At 43.5% G+C, this 25,093-nt stretch overlaps 1 protein-coding gene across 12 annotated transcripts in view; it reads left to right on the top strand.

Moving 5' to 3' along the window:
- Nucleotides 1–1,990: 1,990 nt before the first annotated feature.
- Nucleotides 1,991–25,093, top strand: part of ARHGAP26 (Rho GTPase activating protein 26) — a 452,567-nt gene continuing 429,464 nt past the window's right edge. For 7 of the 12 annotated variants that reach the window (XR_015768163.1, XR_015768164.1, XR_015768165.1 and 4 more), the window contains exon 1: nt 1,993–2,544. Coding sequence is in view for 9 of the 12 variants with exons in the window: in XM_088023296.1 (XP_087879422.1) it covers nt 2,391–2,544 (154 nt within the window). In the remaining 3 variants the exon portion in view is untranslated. Of the gene's footprint in view, nt 2,545–25,093 lie in introns of all 12 variants that reach the window. The other 5 variants (XM_028092944.2, XM_028092938.2, XM_028092945.2 and 2 more) reach the window with 3 other exon arrangements.

Here is a 25,093-nt window from a genome sequence, read left to right on the forward strand (position 1 = left end):
TCCCCGCCTAGAGGCATAGTCTCATTCCCTTCCCTTTGAATCTGTGAGGGATTGTGACTTGCTTGTAGCTAATGACAGTGGTAGAAATTTGTGACTTCTAAGGCTAGGCCATAAACGGTGGTGCAGCTTTCCCCTTGGGAGATGGGACAGTCACACTGGAGTCCTGAGACTGCCATGCAGTGAGGAAGCCCAAAGTTGGGCACACACAGAGAGCACATGGAGAAGCCCTGGGCCCACCCAAGGAGAGGTAGCAGCTCAGCTAACCACCCTGCTCCAGGGCCTGTCATCATCTGACTGGGAACAGAGGAGAGACTCTTAAGCTGGAGCTACCCAGCTAAGCTCTCCCCAGATTCCTGGCTCACAGAGATCATGAGAGAAAATCAAAAGATTGTTGTTTTAGACTATTAAGTTTCAGTGTGATTTGTTATGTATCCATAGAGAACCAGAACACCTACCTTTTAAGTGCTCAAAATACAGCATTAAGCAGATCTTTCTCATCCTTGGCAAGTGAGGAGCAACTATTTTCAGGGTTTTAATTATCTATCCCATAGCTGTTTGGGCCTGCTCTCAAGTCTAAATTTGTAGATACAACACCAAACAGATCACACTCATTCATCCATTTATGCATTCAATAAACCGATCAATTTATTTCTCAACATAGATGCCTTCTCTGGCTCCTGAGTTGGCAACTTTTCCCCATGTTCCCAAGCCCTGAGGCCTTCTCCTGTCTCATCATGCAGCGCTTTTGCTTTTCTCCTCTCTCCCCCACCGACCAGCAGCAGTTAAGTTCATTCTGTGTTATTCATCTTAGCATCCGTACCATCTAGTTTAGCACCTGCACCTAGCAGACCTATTAAAAAAAAAAAAAACAGAACAAACAAAAAAACCTTAACTGAAGGAGGGCTGCTAGTTCCTGGACATACAAAAATTTTTGCAGGGACAGTCCCTATCCTCCAGGAGTTCACAATTCAGGACTAGACACTGTGGGGCCCAGCCTGACAAGTGCAGTAAGTGCGCTCCCTGGATTGATTCCAGTGGTGGAACAGAGGGACAACAAGGCAGCGCAGGGGGGGTGGGAGGTGAGGAGAGATTTATTCATTTATTCCACAAATATTTGTCAATCATCGGAGCACGAGAATCATACGCAGCACATGGTAAGCTCTCAATATCTGTTACTGAACGCAAGCCACTGGTGTAGGTGTTGGGAATGCAGCAGCTCACAAAACTGCAGTGGTCCGTGCCCTCGTGAAGCTCACAGTGTATCAAAGGACGACAGAGAAGACGTAATTATGTAAAATTGTGCTACATGCCCAGCAGGAAAACAACGGGCGGCTGGAATTCTTGTAAGGGTGTTAGATCTTTCTGTTGGGGGCAGCCGTGGGCGGATTTTGAGCAGGAGTGGCCATGTGGGGGACGGACTGTGGGGAGCGAGAAAAACTGCAGGCAAGAAGAGCTGGTAATTCAAAGATGCAAATATTTTCTGCTTGGCTGGAATAAGGAGCGTGTGTTTAGGGTCGACATGGTGGTTCGCTGCGCTCGAGGTTCTCCGGGGGTAGGGGGCTGCGTTTTGAGTGAAAGCTCAATTGCCCAGGCGTGCAGGGCGGGCTGAAGGGAACTGCAGCCCCAATTCCCAGTTTTTTCGGACTAGGCATATTTAGGGTCCTCCGTTCCCCAGACCTGCAGAAGCACTACCTCGGGTTCGGATCCTGGCCGCAACAGGTCACCAAGATCGCGAGTGGGAAGGGCCCATGCACCACAGCGATCACCCCTTCTGCACCCGGTTGGCACCACCGCGCGGGCGGGAGAGGGCGGAGCTTGTGTTGCGGACCTAGGCGGTGGCGTGGACCCGCCCCCTGCCCCAGGCCCCGCCTCTACGCCCCGCTGATTGGGTGAAGGCCACGGAAGGGCCGGGTGTCCTCGGGAGGCAGGGGGGGTCGGGCTGAGGCGGGCGTGCTGATTGGTCCGGCTGGGATTAGGTCATCGCTAGCAGGTTCGAGCGGCCCGGACGCCGGCAGGGCGGCCGAGGCTGCTGTGAGAGGGCGCTCGAGGCCGCTAGAGAGCGAACAGCCGAAGGAGGCGGGGAGTCGGCGGCCGCACTCGCTCGCCTGCTCGCTCGTTTCCCGGCACCGTTGCGGGACCGTCGCTGCGCTTCCTGCCCTCCAGCCGCTCCGTGGCGCGCCGCCGGAGCAGCCGCCCCTCGGCCGGGTCCCCACTCCGGTCAGGAGTCGTGCGCACCGGCGGACACCGCGCGGAGGGCGAGCCGGCGCCACACCTGTGGAGCCGGCGGGCGTCGGGGGTCCCGGCCGGGGTCCCGCCGCGTGCGTGCTCGGGGCTGCGGGCCTCCCGGGCTCTGGGGGAGGCGCGTCCCCCGGCTGGGCGACGCGGGCACTATGGGGCTCCCCGCGCTCGAATTCAGCGACTGCTGCCTCGACAGCCCGCACTTCCGAGAGACGCTCAAGTCGCACGAAGCGGAGCTGGACAAGACCAACAAATTCATCAAGGAGCTCATCAAGGACGGGAAGTCACTCATCAGCGCGCTCAGGAGTGAGTGTTCCGAGCCCGGCGGGGACGGGGCCCTGAGGCGGCAGGGCGGTCGGGCGGCTCTCGGCCCTGGGCGTCCGCGCGCCGGCGGCTCCCGTTCCGCCCTGGGGGCCCTGGGGGACGGCTGTAGATGCTTACAGTGGGGCGAGAAGGGTCCGTGGGATGGGCGAGCCAGCAGCAGTCGGCGAGGAGGGGGACCGGCCGCTCGGCCGTTGGCGTTCTGGGCCGGCCGGGACGTGACCGAGGGCGAGCGGTGCTCTGGGGCACGGCGGCTGGGTGTGCGCGGCACACAGGTGTCCCGGGAGCGAGACGCCAGTGCCTGGCGCGCCGCACCCCGTTGGGAAACGCCATCGCGGCCACCGCTCCGGCTCCCTTGGGGAAACACTCGCTCACCCCTGGGTACCCAGCCGGGGAAGCGGAACGTGCCCTGCCAAGGGGGCGCTGCCTCCCCTCAGGAAGAGGCGGCTCGTTGATTGCTTCGCTCTCTGTCCGCCAGCCAGCCCGGGGCCGCCGGATTCTCCGAAAGGCACGGGCGCTGCCAGGGAAGGGCTGGGTGGAATGGTTGGTTAGCTCGCGGTTCTGGGCGGTAGTGGCAGCCGGTAATCCAGGGCCGTGTACGTGTGCAGGTTCTGATTCTTGTGTTTAGCAGAAGGTGACAGCGGTGGGAGTACAGCATCAGAGTGTTCCTTTACTCTAAACTGTGGGCGAGGGTTTAAAAATAGAACGAACATATCCTGACTCTCTCCCTCGCTCTCCTTTTTACCTCTCCCATTATCCTTGAAAACTCAAAGGTTTTGAGGGAATGTCCTCCGGCCTCACTCAGAAAGCAGAAGTTTAAGCTCATCCTTTAAGATTCTGGAGCCTTTTGTAAAACCGTTATATCCTTTTGGTGGGGCGCGGGGGGAGGGTGAGATTTGCATTCAGTGTATGATTTTCTCTTGACTTTTGCAAATCCAGAGAGTTTCTCCTGGCCAAACAAGAGTGTTCCAGGGATGAGCTCTTTGGATTGTGAGGTCGTTTTTGATGCCTTTTCAGTCTGCCCATTTAAAAATAGTTCCATCCATCTTTCAGTTTTGAGAATCAGGAATGACATGAAGGAAGACACTGGAAATGTCTTTGACTTACCTTTTCTTGTCTGTGTGATGGATTTCTTAATAGGTGATACCTTTCAGCTAAGACAGGTTGCACTGGCTGAGTGGGGTCCTACCTCTGAACATTGTTCCCAGGCCTCTTGAAAGGAGACTTCCAGAAGTCAAGTGCCTGAGATGTCATTTTGTGATCCTGTTGCTTCTAAAAATGAAAAGGGAGATAATGGAACCCCAGGACAGCAATTGCCAGTCTTTTGGGGGTGAAATACACATAAAATTGTGGTGTGATGAGGTTCCTCAGAGGCAGGGTCTCTGATGACCTGAAGCCTATTCTTCCTTTCTCCATGACCATCCTTGGTTCAGGGAACACTCCACCCCTGGTTTGGGGTAAGTTAGGGGCTCCCTCATAGATTGGACCCACGAATTTTGATTGCATCTCAGCCTGGGTTTAATTGGGCTTCTGCTTTATTCAGCAAACATATGGAGTGCCTGCTGTGTGCTAGGTACTGCTCTGGGCCCTGACAATGTAGCAGTGAATAGTCTGTTGCCCCTGTGGCTACAGAGACTGACTCCTTGCCAGTGAGTTATCTCATGTTATTCATTTTACAAATGAGAACACAGGCTTGGTGGAGTCACTAGTCCAGAGCCACACAGCTCCAGCAGTGGGGCCTAGTTTTGAACCCCTGCATGGTCTGAGCCAGAGTTGGAATTCCTGCTAATACAGAACTCTTAAGCCTTTCCCATCCTGCTTACCCAGAGTGGACCCCCTGGACCAAGCCTACTAGAATTTGGAACTGTATTTGTATGTCCATCTTGAGTATGAGTAGGGTGCATTTGTGTGACTGGAAATTTATTTGCCTGCTACTCTTTTTTTTGGCAGGGGTAAGAATTCCTTGGGTAGGAGGACATGATGCAGTGATAGGGTTTAAGAGTTATTTAAGTTATCTAATGGAATGGAGCAGCCCTGTAACTTGGGGGAAAGACTAGTAAGGAACTAAATGTTTTAATCTCTGTATGTCCAGTTGTATGTATTAACTATACTCTTTGCTACTCTTACTTAAATAGGTCATGTGTGACCTCTTCAGTGGAAAGGGTGGAGTTCATCACTCTTTCCCAGATTTCAGGCATTCCATTATCATTAGGTGCTTGCTGCAGTATGTATTACTATCTTAGTATTTGTGTATTAGTTTTCTTCTGTTCATCTTTCTCACTACTGAAAATGTAAGGTCAGGGTTTTTAAAACTAATTACGCAAAACAAATACATAATTATATAAAGAAACCCAGATTAGATGTTTTACAGTCTTTTCCAGCTATAAAATTTTATGGTTTTATTTTGTAATTAGCATTCACAGACCTTTGGGTTTAGGTTTCCTTCATGTGTTAATCTGAGGCAATAAAACTAGCCTCTTGGGATTGCCAAAATTCAGCTAGATCATTGTTATTACTACTTTTATTTTATGCATGAAGAAACTGAAGATCAGAGAGGTCAATAACCTGCTCAAAGTGACAAAGCAGTTAAGTGTACTTGAACCCAAGTTGTCTGATTCCAAAGACTGTGCACTTAACCCTGAAGCAAAACTGTTGTTTAGGTCAGTTGTCTCTTGAATCCCCTTGAGAATCTGATAAACAAATAACCCCCTTCAAGTTTTTCCCTGGAGTCCAAACCTCTGGTCTGGATACATAGAAGATAAACAATAAAATATTTGTGACCTACCTTGGGGACTCTATGTCAATTTTTTTCTGTCCTGATTTGCCCAGTTCTTTTCTGTGGGTGCTCATATGCTCAAGATTTGTTCGGTGCCCTGATGAATCAGTGTTTCAGTTGGGAGGATTTTGCATGTTCAAGACTTTGTTTTTCTGTAGAGATGATAGAAGCTGGAGATGAAGTTCAGATTTGTAGAATTAAGGTTTAGCATTTCCTGGGTTCGAATCTTAACCCCATCACTTAATGGTTGACTCTGGACAAATCACTGAGCCTGAGCTGCTTCTATGCAAAATGGTAGTAGCCACCCTGACCTTCTAGTTTGAAGACTAAATGAATCAGTGCTTGTAAAGAAAGCACTTAGTTTGGGCCCTGGTGCATAGCACTGCTCATGTGTTGGTAGTTATAATCATCTTCCAGCATTCAAGGTTGTCAAGACTCAGAACAAAAGTTAGTAAGAGCAGAGGTATATATTTTGGTTTGGGTGCAGGGAGTTAGGCTTATGCCTTCTTCATAAGTTACACAATTGTGTATGTATTAACCACTGGTGGGAAGGATCCTGATTATCCTGTTTGTATAACGTGGCTATGCCAAAAAAGTTCCACAAGTTAAAAAAAAAAAAAAAAGAATAAGTCTCCCAACATACTTTCTGTTCCTAATAACATCTTGGTAACTTAAATTTTCATCTTTCTTGATAGATTAACATACCCTCTCAGTGGCTCGGCTGGCTGCCTCTCACTCTCTTGCCTTGCAGGAAAAGCTCAGAGAATGCTTTGGACTTCAGGGCTGGTCTCATGGACCCAGTGGCAAACCAAATGTGGTTTCATAGAAATGAAAGTGAATTAGGCTGTTGGTTTTGAGGGGTGTTATGGGGTTTCAGGAATTTTTTCTTTCCATCTTGAGAGTTGGCTTACGGACTTACTGCTGTAAATTTGGCTTCTGCTTTCTGAGATAGAATGAACAGCCTTATTCTGATAGTTGAAGGTGGGGCAAAATTTCAAATTTTAAAAATATCAACTCTATTAAGATATAGTTCACCCACTTACAGAATCCAATTCAGAGTTTTTTAGTACTTTCATAGAAATGTGCAGTAATCCCCACAATCAATCTCAGAATATTTCCATCACCCCAAAAGAAATCGGATTCCCATTGGTAGTCATTCCCCATTTTCTCCCAGCGCCCCCCAACCTATGTCCCCAGCCCTTGTCAACCACTAATGTATTTTCAGTCTTTATAGATTTGCCTATTCTGAACAGGTGCAGTTTTAATAGTTTTCCTCCTAGGTGGTGGTGACCAACTTTAAGAACACAATTTTTCATTGGAATTTCAGGTAGGAGAACTTTGAATCCATAAGCTGCTTTTCTTCAGTGGGCTTAACTAGGGGTGAAATCCCAAAGATGAAACTGTGTCCCAGGGCGAGGAGAAACCCAGGTATGCCTTTGTGTTTCAAACCCATGAGTGGAGAGTGGATTAGTTCTGGTTCATGGTACTGTGATGGATACAGAGGAGATCAAGATAAAACTAAGAATCTAGCCCCTTCCCTCTATGAACTTTAAGTCAACTTGGGCAGGGTATATGATGTTCCATAAAACCTTACTTTGGGGTCTTATCCTGCTGGGTGACATACAAAATGAAGTGAATGTGTTTATATTTCTGTAGTTGAGCCTGTAGTATTCATGAGCTTTTTGGAGATGTGGTTTTGTTTATTGAGCACTTACCAAGTGTCTGTCCCTTTGCCAAGTGTCCACATTTTCTCATTAGTCCTTACCACTGTCCTGTGAGATGAATACTCTATTTTTCTGTATTTTAGAGTTGGGTAACTTATCTAAGGTCACATAGCTAGGAAGTTGTGTAACCAGGTTTTGAACCTGACAATAGACTGTATGGCCTTCTCTTGAACATGACTCTTCTTTGCCTTCAGTAACCGTATTGGTACTGAAGATGCAAATTCTTCATAGATCTAGACCCTAGAAAGGAGAAGCATGCAGCAGGTGCTAGATTAAGTGAAAATATTGTCCCAGTGGTTTTTCAGACTCTGAGACCTGGGTAGGCAAAGAATAGCTAGTATTTTGTATTGTGCTTTGAAGTATTGTTTCTTTCCATCATAGGATTAAAGAACCATTATAAACTAGATTGGCAAATGAGGGTGTCTGGCTATCTCTTGGCTTTATATAATAATAGAGTTTCCCTTTGGGGAAGCACTGAGTGATTATCAGTGAATCTTTTTTTTCTAAATAATTTTTAAAATGTACTTTTATATCAAAACCTCAATGAGATACCACCTCACACCAGTCAGAATGGCGAAAATGAACAAGTCAGGAAACGACAGATGTTGGCGGGGATGCGGAGAAAGGGGAACCCTCCTACACTGTCGGTGGGAATGCAAGCTGGTGCAACCACTCTGGAAAACAGTATGGAGGTTCCTCAAACAGTTGAAAATAGAGCTACCATACGATCCAGCAATTGCACTACTGGGTATTTACCACAAAGATACAAATGTAGGGAATCCGAAGGGGTACGTGCACCCCACTGTTTATAGCAGCAATGTCCACGATAGCCAAACTGCGGAAAGAGCCAAGATGTCCATCGACAGATGGATGGATAAAGAAGATTTGGTATATATACACAATGGAATATTATGCAGCCATCAAAAGGAATGAGATCTTACCATTTGCAACGGCGTGGATGGAACTGGAGGGTGTTATGCTGAGTGAAATAAGTCAATCAGAGGAAGACATGTATCATATGACCTCACTGATATGAGGAATTCTTAATCTCAGGAAACAAACTGAGGGTTGCTGGAATGGGGGGGGTGGGAGGGATGGGGTGGCTGGGTGATAGACACTGGGGAGGGTATGTGCTATGGTGAGCGCTGTGAATTGTGCCAGACTGTTGAATCCCAGATCTGTACTTCTACAAATAATGCAATATATGTTAAGAAAAAAAGAAGAAGAAGATAGCAGGAGGGGAAGAATGAAGGGGAGTAAGTCGGAGGGGGAGACGAACCATGAGAGATGATGGACTCTGAAAAACAAACTGAGGGTTCTGGAGGGGAGGGGGGTGGGAGGATGGGTTAGCCTGGTGATAGGTATTAAAGAGGGCACATTTTGCGTAGAGCACTGGGTGTTATGCACAAACAATGAATCATGGAACACTACATCAAAAACTAATGATGTAATGTATGGTGATTAACATAACAATAAAAAATAAAAAATGTACTTTTATAGCATTAATTTCTTTTTTTAATTAAAAAACTTTAAATTAAGATATCATTGACATATAACTTTTTATTAGTTTCAGGGGTACATGATTCTGTATTTGTATATGTTGTGAATGATCACCACAATACATCTAGTTAACATCTGTCCCCATACAGTTACAATTTTTTTTCTTATGATGAGAACTTTTAAGACCCACTCTCAGCAACTTTCAAACATATGCTACATTATTATTAACTATAGTCAATATGCTGTACATTACATCCCATGACTTGTTTATTTTATAACTGGAAGCGATTCTCTTTTAGTTGGTTAATAAAGCCTCAAAGAGGAAGGCCAGAAACCTATTCCCTGGTCTTATTTGATAAGATAAATGGTTTATACTCTTTGCTCATTAAAACAAGTAAAAAAAAAAACAACATCAAGAGTTGCATGCTTTATTATTTTTTCTTTTTTGAATTTATTATTTTTTTTGTAAGAGTTGCATGCTTGAAATCATGTCACACTTTTATAGTTCTTGAGGATTTGGCATAGGCTTTTTGCATTAGTGAGATGAGCCCTTCATTTGAATGGCCTCCCAAAGGACATTCATTGCCAACCTGCTTTGTTTAGGAGTAATTATATTACTTACAAAATCCTAATAGGACAAATGGGTATGGAGTTAGGTAGCAAAAAGGTTTTCCCAGTTCCTTTGCTTTGCTTTAGCACCTTTCAAATAAAAGAGGGGGGAAAAAGACATTTCCTAATTATTTGTAAATGGTAATTTGTAATATTGACATTTGTAATATTACTTATATAAATATAAACAACAGTAAATTATATCCAAACATGATTTTGTAGTTTTTATATAACATTGACTTTAAAAAAAAGGTTCTTCCACTTTATTAATCCATTCTGTTCTCTATTGGGTTGAATAAATTGCATCTAATCTATAGTCCTCAACCTACTGACAAAGTTTTAAGCTCCCTCTTATAATTAATAGACTATATTTTTAGGACAGTTTTAGGTTTACAGAATAATTGAGTGGAAAGTATAGTGAGTTCCCATATAGCCCTACACACCTATTCTCTATTTCCCCATTACTTTTTTTTTAAGATTTTATTTATTTGAGAGAGAGAGAGAGCATGAGCAGGAGCAGGGGAGAGGGAGAAGCAGACTTCCCTGCAGGGAGCCTGAAGCAGGGCTCCATCCCAGGACCCTGAAATCATGACCCGAGCACAAGGCAGACGCTTAACCAGCTGAGCCACCCAGGCGCCCCTCTATTTCCCCTATTATTGACGTCTTGCATTAGTGTGGTGTGTTTGTTACAGTAGTGGTATAGTGTTATTAGCTAAAGTCCATAGTTTACATTAGGGTTCACTCTTTGTGTTATATATTCTCTGGGTTTCGATAAATGTTTAATAACATGTATTGGCCATTGCAGCATCATACCGAATGGTTGCACTGCCCTAAAAATCCCCTTTGTTCACTTACTCATTCCTATTCCTCTATTTTTGGCAACCACTGCTCTTTTTACTATTTTCCTCGTTTTGCCTTTTCCAAAATGTCATATATTGTGCTCGGTATCATAGGGTGTTTAACCTTTTCAGATTGGCTTCTTTCATTTAGCAATATGCATTTAAGATTCCTTCATGTCTTTTTGTGGCTTGATTGCCCATTTCTTTTTATCACTGACAAATATTCCCTTGTCTGGATGTACCATATGAATGTATCCATTTATTTATTGAAGGGCATCTTGGTTGTTTCCAAATTTGGGCTGTTATGAATAAATGTTAGGATACAAACATTTGTCTGTAGGTTTATGTGTGGACATAGGTTTTCAGCTCATTTGAGTAAATACCAAGGAGCACAACTGCTGGATCATATAGTAAGAGTGTGTCCAGTTTTGTAAGAAACTGCTGAACTGGGGCGTCTAGGTGGCTCAGTCATTTAAACGTCTTCCTTCAGCTTGCGTCATGATCTCAGGGTCATGGGATCGAGTCCTGCATCAGGCTTCCTGCTCCTCGGTAAATCTGCTTCTCCCTCTCTCTCTGCCCTTCCCCTCTGCTCATGCTCTCCCTCGCTGTCTCACGCGTGCATGCTGTCTCTCAAATAAATAAATAAAATCTTAAAAAAAACAAACTGCTAAACTGTCTTTCAAAGTGTTGTACCATTTTGCCTTCCCAGGAGCAAAGAATGAGTTCCTGTTGCTCTAAGTCGTCACTAGAATTTAGTGTTGTCAGTGTTTTGGATTTAGCCATTATAACAGGCATGTAGCGCTCGCTGTCTCATTGTTTTTTAAATTTGTGGTTCCCTAATAACACAATGTGGAGCATCTTTTCATATGTATTATTTGCCAGCTGTGTATCATCTTTGGTGAGGTGTCTGTTCAGATTTTTTGCCCATTTTTTAGTTGGGTTGTTTGAGTTTATTTATTGTTGAGGGTTTTTTTGTTTTTTTGTGTCTGTCTGGTGAAGTACACATAACACAGAATTTACCACTTTACCCTTCTGTAGGTGTACACTTCCTTGGCGTCCAGTACATTCACAATGTTGTGTAACCAGCAGGGCTATAGCTTTCCAGAACTCTTTCATTATCCCAAACTGAAACACTATACCCATTAAACAATAACCCTTATTCTCCCCGTCCTCCAGTACCTGGTAACCTCTTTTTACTTTCTTTTTCTATGAATTTGACTACTCTGAGTACTTCATATTAGTGGAGTGATACAGTATTTGTCCTTTTGTATCTGGTTTATTTCACTTAGCATAATGTCTTCAAGGTTTGTCCATGTTGTAGCATGTGCAAGAATTTCATTCCTTTTTGTGGTTGAATATCTTATTTGTTGGGCTTTGATTACCAACAACTATCATTAAGAAAGACTATTCTTTCTCCTTTAGAATTATAAAAAGGTTTTTTTCTGCTCATTTTTCCCCCCACAGAGAATGATCACTAAAAGTTGGAATTGACCTGTCAATTTATCATGAGTGCCTCTCATGAACATGTTTATGGTTATTCCTTTCTTTAAATATTTATTTATTTTAGAGAGAGAGTGAGCAAGCACAAGCAGCAGGGGCAGGGAGAGGGAGAGAGAATCTCAACCTGACTCCACGTTGAGTGTAGAGCCCAACAGGGGCTCAGTGTCATGACCCTGAGATCATGACCTGAGCAGAAACCAAGAGTCAGATGCTTAACCAACTATGCCACCCAGACGCCTCTATGGTTATTCCTTTTAAAATAGCCATTTGTTGTAGGTCAGCCTGTTTTGGGGGAGTTGTTTTTTGCTTTAAAAGCTTTATTGAATTAAGAAATTCACCAGTTTTAAGTGTACAATTCATTCATTTGTAGTTAGTTTACAGAATTATGCAACCATCACCCCATTCCAGTTTTAGAACATTTCTGTTACCCCAAAAAGGCACTTTTTATTCTTACCTCAAGCCTCAGACAACCCCTAATCTACTTTTTCCTGTCTCTATAGATTTTTCTTCTATGAAAATTTAGGCTGAATGGAATCATACTATATGTGGTCTTGTGCATCTGGCTTCTTTCAGTTAGTAGAGTGTTTTTAGATTAATCCATGTTGTAGCATGTGTCAGTGCTTTGTTCCTTTTTATTGTTGAAGAGTATTTCATTTTTAAATTGTACTTTCTTTATCCATTCACCATTGGATGGACATTTGGGTTCTCATTTTTGGCTCTTACAAATAATGCTATAATGAAGATTTGTGTATGTCTTAGTGTGGACATAGGTTTTCATTTCTTATTTCATTTCTTACACAGGAGTAGAATTGCTATGTTGTATGGTAAACTTCGGTTTAATTTTTTAAAAACCTGCCAAAATGTTTTCCACAGCAGGAACATACTTTTAAATTCCCATCAGCTTTGTACAAGTGTTCCAATTTCTCTACATTATCATCAGTACTTGTTATCGTCTGTCTTTTTTATTGCAGCCATCCTAGTGGGTGTGAAGTGGTTAATCCTGGTTTAAATTTTCATTTCCCTGTTGATAATGATGGTGAGCATATTTTCAAGTGCTTATTGACCATTGGTGCATTTCCTTTGCTGTAATGTCTGTTTAGATTTTTTTGTTGGGCATTGTTTTATGTCTTGGATTTTTCCCTTCGTCCCATAAAACTTTTGATGATTAAGTGAACAGCACTCAATATATTTTCTCATTTGTCCTCTTTTGGGGATTTTTTTGCTTCTATTTGCTTTAACCTCAGATGCATTTGACTGCTCAGTTATAGAATGCCAGGGCTTAGGATGGTGGTTCTTAGGAGGCTGAATTTCAGGTTTCTGCTTTTGTAAGGCCGGCAGCATCCCTTTGGGCAGAGGCCCCAGGCTGGACTTCCTAATTCTGATCATACTTATGTTAATGATCACATACTAAGCTAATAATCACAAGCCTCATGAATTGATGAAATGAGAGTGGGTCAGGGAGGAACAGTAATCACCACTGAGCTGTTGGGGAAAGGAACTAATGAAGGTGACTTTGTTATCTTGTCAAGGCCATTGCATTTTTAAAAAGCTAGGCAAGGTAGGGATTCCAGTATGAAGCTAATAACAAAGTGGCTTTGCTAGATTTAAATTTCTGACTGACCTTGGTTTTGGCTTTTAAAATTATAATCCAGTGTATTTCAAATGATAGATTTTTTGCAGTCAAAGGAAGACTTTCATTTAACAAATATGGAGTCCTGCTCTGCTCTTACCATGTCCTCCAAGCCCTAGAGTCATGGTTTTTAGGGTGGCAGAAGTCATAATAAGGTGGGAGAGTGCATGGGGTGTTGAACACCAGCAGGGAGGCCAGTATGGTTGGAGAACAGTGATGGCAAATGAACAGGGAGTGAGTCTAGGAGCCAGGCCATGGTCTGAGTCCCAGAAAGGACTCGGTGTTTCATTCTAAGTGTGATGGAAGCCATGGGAGGTTGTGATGTGATCTTGCTTTTGTGTTTTTGAAAGATCCTTGGGCTGCTGTGGAGAATAGATACAGTGGGGCAAGAATGGAGGTAGGAGACCAGTTAGGAGCTGTTGTGACGGGAGGTAAGAGGTAGTGACAGCTTGGGCTAGGGTGACAGCACTGGAGATGGTAGTATTTTGAAGTAGAGCCCACAGGATTTGCTGTTTAATAGGATTTAGGCTCTGAGAGAAAAGAGTGAAGTCAAGAATGATTCAAATGTTTTGGCTAGAGCAGTTATGTGAATGATGGTGCTATTTTCTGAAATGAAGAGGACTTGGGGATGATGAGGTTTGGCGGGGGAAATTAACAATATGAATGAATGAATGACCTAAGCTTATAGTGTGAAGATGTAAAAAAGTACACAGTTTGTTCATGAATACATTCTCTTAAGAGCATCAAAGAGTATGGAAATATACAGAGTAAAGAACCCACTTTCCTGACTTAACCAACTGCCAACTTTTTTCTTGTTTTTTTTTTCTGTGCATATTTGTTTTTTTCTTCATAAACGGGATTATACTATATGAATTATTCTCTGTCTTGGTTTTCTGATTAATACTGTGACTTAGAGCTCTTCCATGTCAGTACCTGTACATAGTACATTATTTTCTCTCTCTCTTCTTCCTTCCTTCCTTCCTTCCTTCCTTCCTTCCTTCCTTCCTTCCTTCCTTTCGTTAAAGTAGGCTCCACACCCAACATGGGGCTTGAACTCATGACCCTGAGATCAAGAGTCACAGGCTTTACCAACTGAGCCAGCCAGGTGCCCCATAGTACATTCTTTTTAATGACTGCAGAGAGTTCTGTGTGGATATACCGTAGCTTATTTACCTACTCTCCTCTTGAAAGATATTTGAATTGTCTCAGTTTTTCACTATTAGAGAAAGTGCTGCAGGGATGATTTGCACACCTACCTTTGTGTGTAGGTTCCAGTATTTCCATGGGAGAAAAGATTCCCAGGATTCTTAAATATTCCTGGAAGTTTCCTCGATATGGAATTGTTGCCAACCTCCAAGTTTTACAGTCTCTTTGAGATCTATTGTTTAGGTCCTTTGCATCCATCCATATGGCCAGTTTATGTTTGTCTTGTGCTCTTTTGAGTGTGTTAGATTATGTTTCTGAAGCTTCACCTTTTGCTTAAATTGGAAGCATCCTTAACAGAACAGGCCCATGGGGTGTCTGGGTGGCTCAGTCGGTTAAGTGTCCGCCTTTGGCTCAGGTCATGATCCCAGGGTCCTGGGATCGAGCCTCGTGTCGGGTTCTCTGCTCATTAGGGAGCCTGCTTCTCCCTCTCCCTCTGCCTGCTGCTCTCCCTGTTTGTGCTCTCTCTGTCTCTCTTTCTGTCAAATAAATAAATAAAATCTTAAAAAATAAAATAGAACAGGCCTTTCTATTAGACACTGACATGGATTCTACAAGAACCATGACATGGGGGAAAAATCGTGTGAGAGAGAGAGAGAGAGAGAGAGAAAGAAAGGGATTGGAAGAGAGAGACAGAGATTACAATTAATTGGCTGTGTCCTAATTAGCTTTGGACCTGTCCAGTAAGTTTTCTGAGCTCTAGCTTCTTAGGGATAAAATTTGAGTTGGGATGGGGCTTTGCCTTTGTTTAATAGACTAGTCCAAGCTCAAATATCAGGGACCAAGAAGGAACTCACATTTGCTAGGGTGAGAAAAACAGCATTAGTGGCCAGAGGAATGTTTACAAATTTGAGTCACTGGGATTTACACATTTCTGTAGACACCCAGAGTGGAGAAATAGAGGAAATATTGAGGAAAGCAGCTTGGCAGTGTGGGCCAGAAGCTGTCACGGCGTGTTTACATCTGGCTCATTTCACCTTGGTTGGAAGGCACAGAATGCTTCAGAGGGTGAGCTTGGAGGCTGGGCAGTTGCCTACTATATTTAGAAAAAGGAGATTCCTGAGGTTAGAGTGGTCTCTGTGTGTGTGCATTTTCTTTGCCAGATGGACAAAGGTTTTAGGGGCTTGGGAATTCTGGACCAATCCTTGTTAACTAGCTGGCTTCTCTGGGCCAAGCCAGTAGCTGCACTTTGACTCTTGTTGCTGCCACAAAAGAAAAGCCAAAATAAACCCCATTTTACATGGTTTGTAAAGACATTACAGGTAGATTTCAAAGCTCCTATGATCTTGCTATCAGATGTGCTCTTACGTTTACTCTAGGCTAATTTGAACACTTCGAAATCTATGAATTGGCTCTTTCTGTGAGACTTTAGATAGATTTCCAGGCAGATTAAGTTAGCCTGAGGCAGTTTTTGTGCCATGGAGACTGTCTGTCAAGCACATAGAACTAAAACCTTAACAAAGTCTTGACGGAGTGTGTCGTTATTGCACTTTGGGTCAGGTGTAGAAAATGATTATTAGTTGAGCAAATAAACTAAAATTAGAAAGGCATTTTTACTTTAATTCATACCTATATTCTTTTAAAAACGTTTATCTAAGTAGGTAATACCTTTACGTGGTACATAGTTCAAAAGGGAGCAAAAAGGAATGCGAGTGTCCCTCCAATTCCTCCTGCCTCCTGATCCCAGGTTCTTGTACTGGAGGCAACATATTGCCATTTCTTGTGAATTTTTCAGATAAAATTTATGCACATGCCAGCAAATACATATTTATATATTTTTCGGTAGCCTGCCATATGCACTGTTTTGCATAGATTTGCATATTGTGCAGTTTTAATGTATTTTAGATCTTATTGTACATTGGTACATATAGAGCTACTCATTTTTAACATTCCATTGTACTCCATTGAATGGATATGACATAGTTCATTTAACTAGTCCCCTAATAATAGATGTTTGGATGATTGCCAGCCTTTTACTATTACCAGAACATCTTGGTACCTGTCATGGGCACTTGTGAGTAGATCTGTAGGACGAATCCTAGAAATGGAGCTGCTGGGCCAAAGGATATGTACTAGTTTTTATTTTGATAAATATCCCACAGGAGTGTTTTTGGAAAGTTCTGAGTGAAGTGAATTTTATAAATCATGATTTTCGTGTAGGAAGGAAACTCACTATTTTATTACTAAGTAGCCTCTGTAATTAAACAATGCTGAGAGTTTTCTCCATTTCTTACTCCCCAGTCTGTACATAGTGTTGATTCTGGGATTAAAAGCCACAACAAAACTTTCCCTAAAATGAGACATAGCTGTAACTAGGAATCTCTTGAAGGTAGGGCCCCAGAGAACTTGTTTGCATAACTAGTGAGGTTGCCATTGAATTTTTATCTTTGCACAGCATGTGCATCATTCAGGAAGTTTGGCAGGTGTTAAAAGAGGGCAGTCACCTGCCTTTGGTGACTGATGATCACGTCGACTTTGGGCCAGAAGGCACGCCTTCTCTGTCAGCAAAGCTTTTCTGGGCAGTGGAATTTCTGGGGAGTGGTGAGGGAACAGGGTGTTTTATCTGACGTCTCTCTTGCCGTTGCCTCTCCCACCATGCTTAGCACTTTCCTCAGTGGAGGGTAGGATAGTGCCACCTGTCCCGTGTGGTCTCTACTTCATTGCCTGTGACAACTCATGTTGGGATGGAAGGTTCCTAGTGGTAGGGTTTCTGGGACAGGGTGGGCACGGTCACTGTCTTCCAGGTGCTCAGCATCTTGAAGCAGGGGAAGCACAGACAGCCCACAGTGCAATTAAAAGTTTAAAAGGGTCGTGGAGGAAGGAACAACTCTGGGAAAGGCAGGCCAAGGCTTATCAAGTTCAAGGAGGCAGTGTTCCTAATGATAAGTCATTATTTAAAGCCACCTCTTAGTTTTGCCCCACCTTTACTACTGTTTATTTACTTTGAAAAAGTCTCCTTATTAAAAAGTACATTCATTTTTGAAATTTTACAGCATTCTGAAATTACAGGTTTGATGTAATTAGCAGTATTTTTTTCTAAAATATGTTCACATAGTCATTAAATCATAATCATTAAATTGAAAATTATTTGTCATTGTATCACCTAAAATACTCCCATGTTGTACCAGTGATTTGAGCTTTAATCTGCTTAATACTCTCCCAAGGCAGAAATGTATGAGAAAATGGATACCATCTGGTCATGGTGCCTGGAAGGAAGGCGGGGGGGAAGTAAGGATATGTTTCTCAGACTAGGTACAGGTGTTGGGGGAGGTGGCAGTGTGCCAGGGAGTCTACAAAGCAAGTGACAGGGAGTACACTTTGCTGAAAATCTGGCTCGCTCAATGGAATCATTATTTGAATATTCATACAGACACTGATAGATTATAGGGGAGAATGCAAGATTCCATGGCATTTTTCTGAGGAGGCATGATGGTGTGGGCGAAGAGAACATGTAGTCAACAGCAGACCGAGGAGGGAGGAGGCCAGGGTGTCTCCAGTTTCTATCTTAGTCTTGGGGGTATGGTTGAACTCTGTACCACAGGAGAAATGTGGTGTCTGATAGGGGATACGGGGCTAAGTAAGGTTTGTCCTTGTTGAGTTGTTCCATGGAATATATAGGTGGAGGCATCTACAAGGCAGTGGGGAAGCACAGGTCTGATGTTCTGGAAAGAGATGGCAGGTTACTGGTGTAGGTTTGCCTCTCACCAGGTGCAATTAGAAACCCAGGCAATGGTTCTCAGCCTTAGCTGCGCATTGAAATCATCTGAGGAGCTGGGACTCATCCCAGAAGATTCTGATATAATTTGTCTGGGTTGCAATGTGAGCATGGGGAATTTTTTTTAAAAAGATTTATTTATTTATTTGAGAGAGAGAGAGAGAGAGGGAGGGAAGGACAGAGTGCACAAGTTGGGGGAGGAGCGGAGGGAGAGAATCTTCAAGTAGACTCCGCACTGAGTGCTAAGTCTGATGCAGTGCTCAATCTTATGACCCTGAGATGGAGACTTGAGTTGAAACCAAGAGTCGGACACTTAACTGATTGAGCCACCCAGGTGCCCCGAGTCTGGGGAATTTTAAAAGCTTTTCTGGAGATTCTGATGTGCAACAAAGGTGGAGGACCACTGACTTGGAGAGGGAGAAGAGACTGAAGGCCAAAATTAAGGAGAATAGCAACATTCAGCAGAACAGGTGGGCAGAAGAGGGTGGGAGAGAGTTTTGCTCTGATGACAAGGTGTTTCATTTTGGATACTGTTGGGTGAGGGCTTGCCCAGAGTCCTTTGGATTTGACATTGGAAATGAAACTGCAGAAACCTAAGTACAAGAGTGATAAATATCCACCTTATAATATTGTGAGGAATAAATGAGATAATTGTAGGCATTGTGTTTAGCAGAGTAAGCTGGCACATGGTAAGTGCCCTGTAATTGGAATGTGCTGTTATGGACATTTCTGTAGGTTGTCCTTGTTCTAAGGTGGTGGTTCTTAAACATGAATGTGTGTAAGAATTCCCATAACTGAGGATTCCTGGTCTCCCCCAGGGAGACCTCACCTAGGGTGAGGTCTCGAAATCTGCATTCCTTGCAAGGCCCCCAGGTGATTTGCATGAGGGAGTCCTTGGAATTGGCTGGAAGAGATTTTATATAAACTTCTCTCAAATCCTCTGTTCCCCTTTAATGCACAAAGCTGTGCCAGCTAGCCTCATGCAGGGACCTCTCAGGTTTCTGGAAGGAGTCATTACGATAGGTCGAGGAATGGTTTGAAAGGGTACAAGTTCTAACGACTTCAGAACATCTCAGCTTGTGGCTCCGTGCCTGGGATCTAGTTGTTCCATGAGCTTGGCCTGTTGAGCCTGGACCCTTCTGTAGCACTGGGGGGTGGGGAAGCTCCTGAAAGGAAATGTTATGTTCAGGAGCAATCACAGGGCAGACTTTTTTCCCACAGTGAGTCTTGGGTGCTCTTGTCAGGGTTAAAGTCATTTGGGGTCAGAGCCTGTAATTATGTTGCACATTTTTTTCTTCAAAAACATTCAGGAAGCATAATGAGCTGGCTGAGCTGTTGCACAGCTCCAGGGGACTCAGTGTCTGGGGGAGATTAGGAGGGAGACTGGCTTGAAGGCTCTGGGGGAGGAGAGTGAAGTGCAAACCCAGAGACCTGATCTCACCTCCTCCTGGCTCAAAGGGGCCCTGGGGCAACTCATTTCTGGCCACAGCCTCCTCCTTATCTGTGTTCCTATCTTAGCTGGTTCTCCGCAGTCTGAGGGTGACAGGGCACACCACAGCCGCTGCTGGTGAGACCCCTGGGTGTCACTGGGAGGAGCTCAGTGCTGCTTTCCCCCTGTTGTTTGCTTCTTAAGAAATCCCATGGGCTGCTTTTCCACGGGCAGGGCTTTCTTGCATTTGCATCTGACTAATGCATTGAGATGTTTGACATACATCCTACCACTGGGCTGCTTATCCAGCAGATCACTAGCCTCACAACTGCCTCTGCAGGCAATATTGAGGCCAGGCAGGCACTGGGGATGGATGCCTCCGCACCTGCAGCTTTGCCCTGTCCCTGCTGTGGCCCGCTGCCTCTGGCCTACGGGCCGGGCCTTGGAGGCTACAGACAGCCTTGCCTACCGAGGTCTCCGGGCCCTCTGACTGAAGCCCGCCTTGAGCTCAGCATGCAAGGTCAGTGAGCTACCATGTTGCCAGCTCCATTTAGAGCAACAAGATGGTTCTCTCTTTGGAAAGAAATCCTGTTTCCTCTTTACATAGCCAGCATGCTTGTAATCAGTTCCTCAGCAGGGAAGCTCTGCTCCATTGCATAGAAAATTGGAGTGGAACCGAGAGCTTTTGGCCTTAGTGTCTTTTGGGATATGACTTTGGCTTGCTTTTCATCTCCCCCAGCTCATCTGGCCAGCATAACTTCACACTATACTGCAATGAAAAGACAACAGGGCTTGGGGTTTGTGCTTGGAGCAGCGCAGAGTCCAAGCATGAATATGATCACCAGCTGAAGATAACTTGAAATGGGCTTGTTTTCATAAGTCTGCATTCAGAATGTTGGGATTTAATCTCCCCCATCCCCTTGAATCTGGAGAATTGAGTCTCTTTCAGAAAGAAGAATGAAATGTTTTTTGATGGTTATCTGAAGTGAGAAACTTGTGAAATGTTAAGCGGGAGAAGGATGAGTCATGTCTCTTAATGTGACACCTCAAGCAGTCATATTACCGAGCTCCCCAAATGTGCCAGCATGGGGTTAGGCAATGGTGGGTGGAGACCTTGGAGGTCCTTTCTTAGGGTTTTTTAAGACAGTTTTGTTGAGATGTAATTCACATGCCACACAATTCACTTATACAGTGTACAGTTCATGGCTTTTAGTATATTCACAGAATTTTTCATCCATCTCCACAATTAATTTTCGAACATTTCATCATCCCCCTCAAAGAAACTGTGCACTCCTTAGCCATTATCCCCCATTCTTCCCATGCCCCTAGCCCTAGGCAGCCACTTCTTTAGGATTTTAAAGTGTGGTGCTGTCCTGTCAGCTTTGTTTCTTGATCTTGTTAAGCCACATATCCTTTTCCTTTGGTGTATCCAGACAATTTGCAGATCCCAGGAATGTTGTGATTTCAGTGCCAGGATGTTTGGATCTGGCACTCAGTTTCTCTCTATTCTTCTTCAGACAGATTTGCTAGTGCAGCAGGGCTAATGAGTGCATGCAGGTCTTTGGTTTAGGACTTCTTCTATCATGTCTCTCTCTCTCTCGGTTCTGATCTTGCTTTGGAGACAGCAGTTTCCTGGTGAGAGCGGGAAGGAAGAACCCAACATCCAGTAGTAGGTAGGTGCATTGTTTTGAGCAGAAGAGAGGAACTTTTGTACTTATAGAGAAGAAAATTCCAATAATATTCTAATTTGGATAGTTGCATTTGGAGGGTTTATCCCTTTATCAGCTTTATCAATTTTTGGAGTTGTTTATAAGTAAGTTTCTTATGTGCTGAAATGATGATGGTTTGGGGTGTTGAAGCTTTTAACATGAAAGTCCTTCTTAGTTACCAAAGACCTTGTATTGTTCTAAGAAATTTCAGCCCAAATGTAGATAACTTGTTCTTTACCATCTGTTTTCTCTTTCTCTCATTTGCTTCCTTCCTTTTCCTTTCCCTTCGCTTTCTCCCTCTCATTCTTTGACTGCCTGCCCTTCCCCGACCCCAAGATGGCCTTTCCAAGGGGCCAAAGAGGTGACTGATCTCCCATCTCTTGGTTATGGGAAAAATGAAGTCTTTTGTAAATGGGAATGACCTGAACATGATTTGTGGAGTTTTGGGATTAAAGCTAAAGAGATCACCAGATTTAAGGTGATTGTGAATCTCTAGAACCAGGAAGAAGTGTGGGCTGGGAGTGGTCCCAACACTGTCTGGGGTCTCTTTTCCTTTTACACATCCTGTGTTAGGTTTCAGAGGTAAAAGGACAAGCTCAGAGCCAGGGTGGGTACAGAACGTCCTGTTCACTGGTTGACAGCCGCATTAACCCAGAGCATTTTAGGTGCTTATTTTCTGCTTCTCTAATGGGACCTGATACAAGCCTCAAGTTCCCTTTTTTATCATCGGGGTAGAGGGTGCTATTAAAAATGTCTTTAACAAAGTAGGTCAGTGATTTATATTTCAAGAAGATAAATTTGGGGACACTGAATGAGAGCATGTTATTTGGGTTAGTTCAACAGCTCCAGATATAATTATGTATTTATAATGCCAATTAGGGACCTAGAAACCTATTTGGGATAGGTCAGAGAACTGGGTGTGATATCTGAGTCTTTGCAGGAATTCCATCTAGAATCTCCAGAATAATATATTTTGGACAAATTTCAGTGAGACCTGGATAACATGATTTATTACATCTCCCTCCACTGAGCTGCCGCTTCTTAGTTCACAAAGCCATTAACAGCAAAATATCAGGGTGCTCCTCTATCTTCTTCTGAGGCATATATTTCCTAGTCTTTCTGGTGACATAGGCTAGTCATTTAAAAGAAAAAAAAGTCAAGCAATCCAAGGTCAAACTTTTTTTTTCCTTATTATATAGGTAATACATGGTCTCCAGCAAAAATTTAGAAATTACAGATGAGGAAAAAAAGAAAATGCAAATTACACCAATAGTGCCGATTAGAGATACTCATTTTGGTTTTATAACCTGTCCTACTCAGTAGGTCATGGTCATCTTTCCATATTATTAAGTGCTTTCTAAGACTGTTTTTAGTGGCTATGTAATGTTCCAGGGATGCTGTGTCAAGACTTAACTGAACTAATGACTTACTTTTGGACATTTTGGTGTTTCTCTCTCTTTTTTTGTTTTCACGATTGTTGACTAGTCTGTAATCATTGTCCTTATAGACATGCCATAATTATTTCCATAAGATAAATTTACATCAGCGGCTCTTATGTTTCTTTCCATATCTTTAAGAGGTAGATCCCATCTTTCTGCTTGCTCACCTCTTTCTCCTACTGATGGAGCAGAACCTTGGGGACAAAGAGTAGACATCTTCTTCGAGTGCCACAGAATGAAGAGTCCCATATGTTGAAAGCATGATGTTAAATTTATTTGAACCACAATAATAGTAATAGTAGAGCTATCACCATTTAACTGTTTATTGTGTGTCAGACCCTTTTGTTATGTGTTTTACAAACTTGATTTCATTGAACATTCACAACAGTCTCATGAGGTATGTAATACTGTCCCCATTTACAGACCAGAACGCTGAGGCATGGAAAGTGAAATGAACTCAGACAACTAAAACGTGTTGCGGCTAGGATTGGAACGTTGGTCCATTGCCAGCCCTTTTACTCTTAAATGGTGCTAAACTGCTGACTATGGAATATAAGCTTCATCCCTTAAATCTTCTGTTTCCTCATTTATAAAATGGGAATATTAGTGCTCAGTTGAGAGCATCTTCTGGGTTAAAAGAGGTAGTGTGAAAAGCACCTGGCACAAAATCGCAGCAGCCACCTTTGGTAAGATAGGACCCGTACAGAAATTTACAAAATTGTCTTTGTGCTGTCTCTGCATAGAGTCTCTGGCTTTCTCACTGGAGGTAAAATATATTAACAATTATCTCTAGAAATGAGACTGAGTCTTGTACTCTGGCCAATATTATATTGACTTTAATCCAGATGTCTTGGTTTTAAACAAGTCAATCACAACATTTCGTAGCTTCTTCAGGACTGTCTGGGATGCTGGCTTGTCAAAGGCCATTATGAAAGTAACCCATCCCATGGGGACCCCTCCCATCCCAACCCCAGCCTCACCACCCAGAGGTGCACACCATCAGTTTCTTGAGCAGGCACCTAACTTCTGACAGGGAATTCTTCCTTGACGCCAACAAGTACCTCTTGTAGTACTGTTCATATAAAAAGTTGTCTTTTATATAAATGTTGGTGTGAAGTGGAGGACTTGTAAAGTGAAGGTGAGCTCCATCCTCTGGTCATGAATTAGCCCTGTTCCCTTCTCTCATGGTTTTGTTGTGCCCATCTCACTCCATCATTGGTGCCTCTCAGCAGACTTGAACACTTGGCCAGTTCTGAGGAAAACAATAGCATGAGCATCCTGAGAACATATCTAGGCTGGGTTATCATGAGATCCAGGACAAGGGAACTCTTCTTTCTCCTTATGTCCGCTGAATTTCTGATGTCATTTTAGTCCTAACAACCCAGGAGAAGCCAGCTGCCCTAGAAAAGAATCCAGGGTTGGGGCCTGGTAGGATATTTTGTTTCTTTTGAGTAGCAGTAGAGATACAGTGTTGACTTCATTAGCTCCGTCAACAAATATTTAGTGGACGCCATCTATGTACTAGGGCATTGTTGTGGATACTGGGAGCATGGCTCTGAACAACTCAAAGTTCTGACTCTTGTTTAATTTGTCTGCCCTCTAAAATATAAACTGCACAAGTAAACTAACAGGATACTTTTAGATAAAAGCGCCATGATGGACATAAAATGAGATTGACAGTGATGGATAGTGGAGGGTGGAAGTAAGTGTACATTATGTCATCAGAGAATGCTTCTCTGAGGTGCTGAATGATATTGTATCCTGGGCCAACACTCGGTGACCATGGTTTTTGAAAATTGTAAGCTATCACCTGATGGAGAGACTCTGCTGGATCATATTTTTTCCTTTCTGTTTTCATAGGCAGAACCTTTTTTACTCACTGTAGTCATGACCACCCAGAACCTTAGTGAGCTTGGTGAGATAGAACCTATCCCCATATGGCAGGCAGACTGAGGTTTTAAAAAACATGAACCTTATCAAGTCACTCTTATCCCAAATTTCCCAGTGGCTTCCCATATCATTCAGAATATAATTTTTTTTAAAGATTTTATTTTATTTATTTGAGAGAGCGGGAGAGAGAGAGTGCACACACGAGCGGGGGGGGGGAGGGTCAGAGGGAGAAGCACCCTCCCCACTGAGCAGGGAGCCCAATGTGGGGTTCAGTCCCAGGACCCTGAGATCATGACCTGATCCAAAGGCAGATGCTTAACTGACTGAGCCACCCAGGCGCCCCATCATTCAGAATATAATTTTAACTCATTAACCATGGCTTATGTATGGTCACGCTTCTGCCTGCCTTGTCAGTCTCCTCTTTGATTGTTGTCCTTCTCCCTCTCTGTGCTTAAGCTTCGCTGGTCTCAAATTCCTCTTACACACTGAGCACTTTCCAGCCATAGGATTTTCCATTACTGTTCCTTTGGAGTGTCTTTGCTTCAGATCTTTATGTATCGATGTGGTCATC

This window comes from Eumetopias jubatus, unplaced genomic scaffold, assembly GCF_037043125.1.
Source record: "Eumetopias jubatus isolate StellerSeaLion01/CBP00866 unplaced genomic scaffold, mEumJub1_p1.0 scaffold_5, whole genome shotgun sequence".
NCBI classification, from domain to species: Eukaryota; Metazoa; Chordata; class Mammalia; order Carnivora; family Otariidae; genus Eumetopias; species Eumetopias jubatus.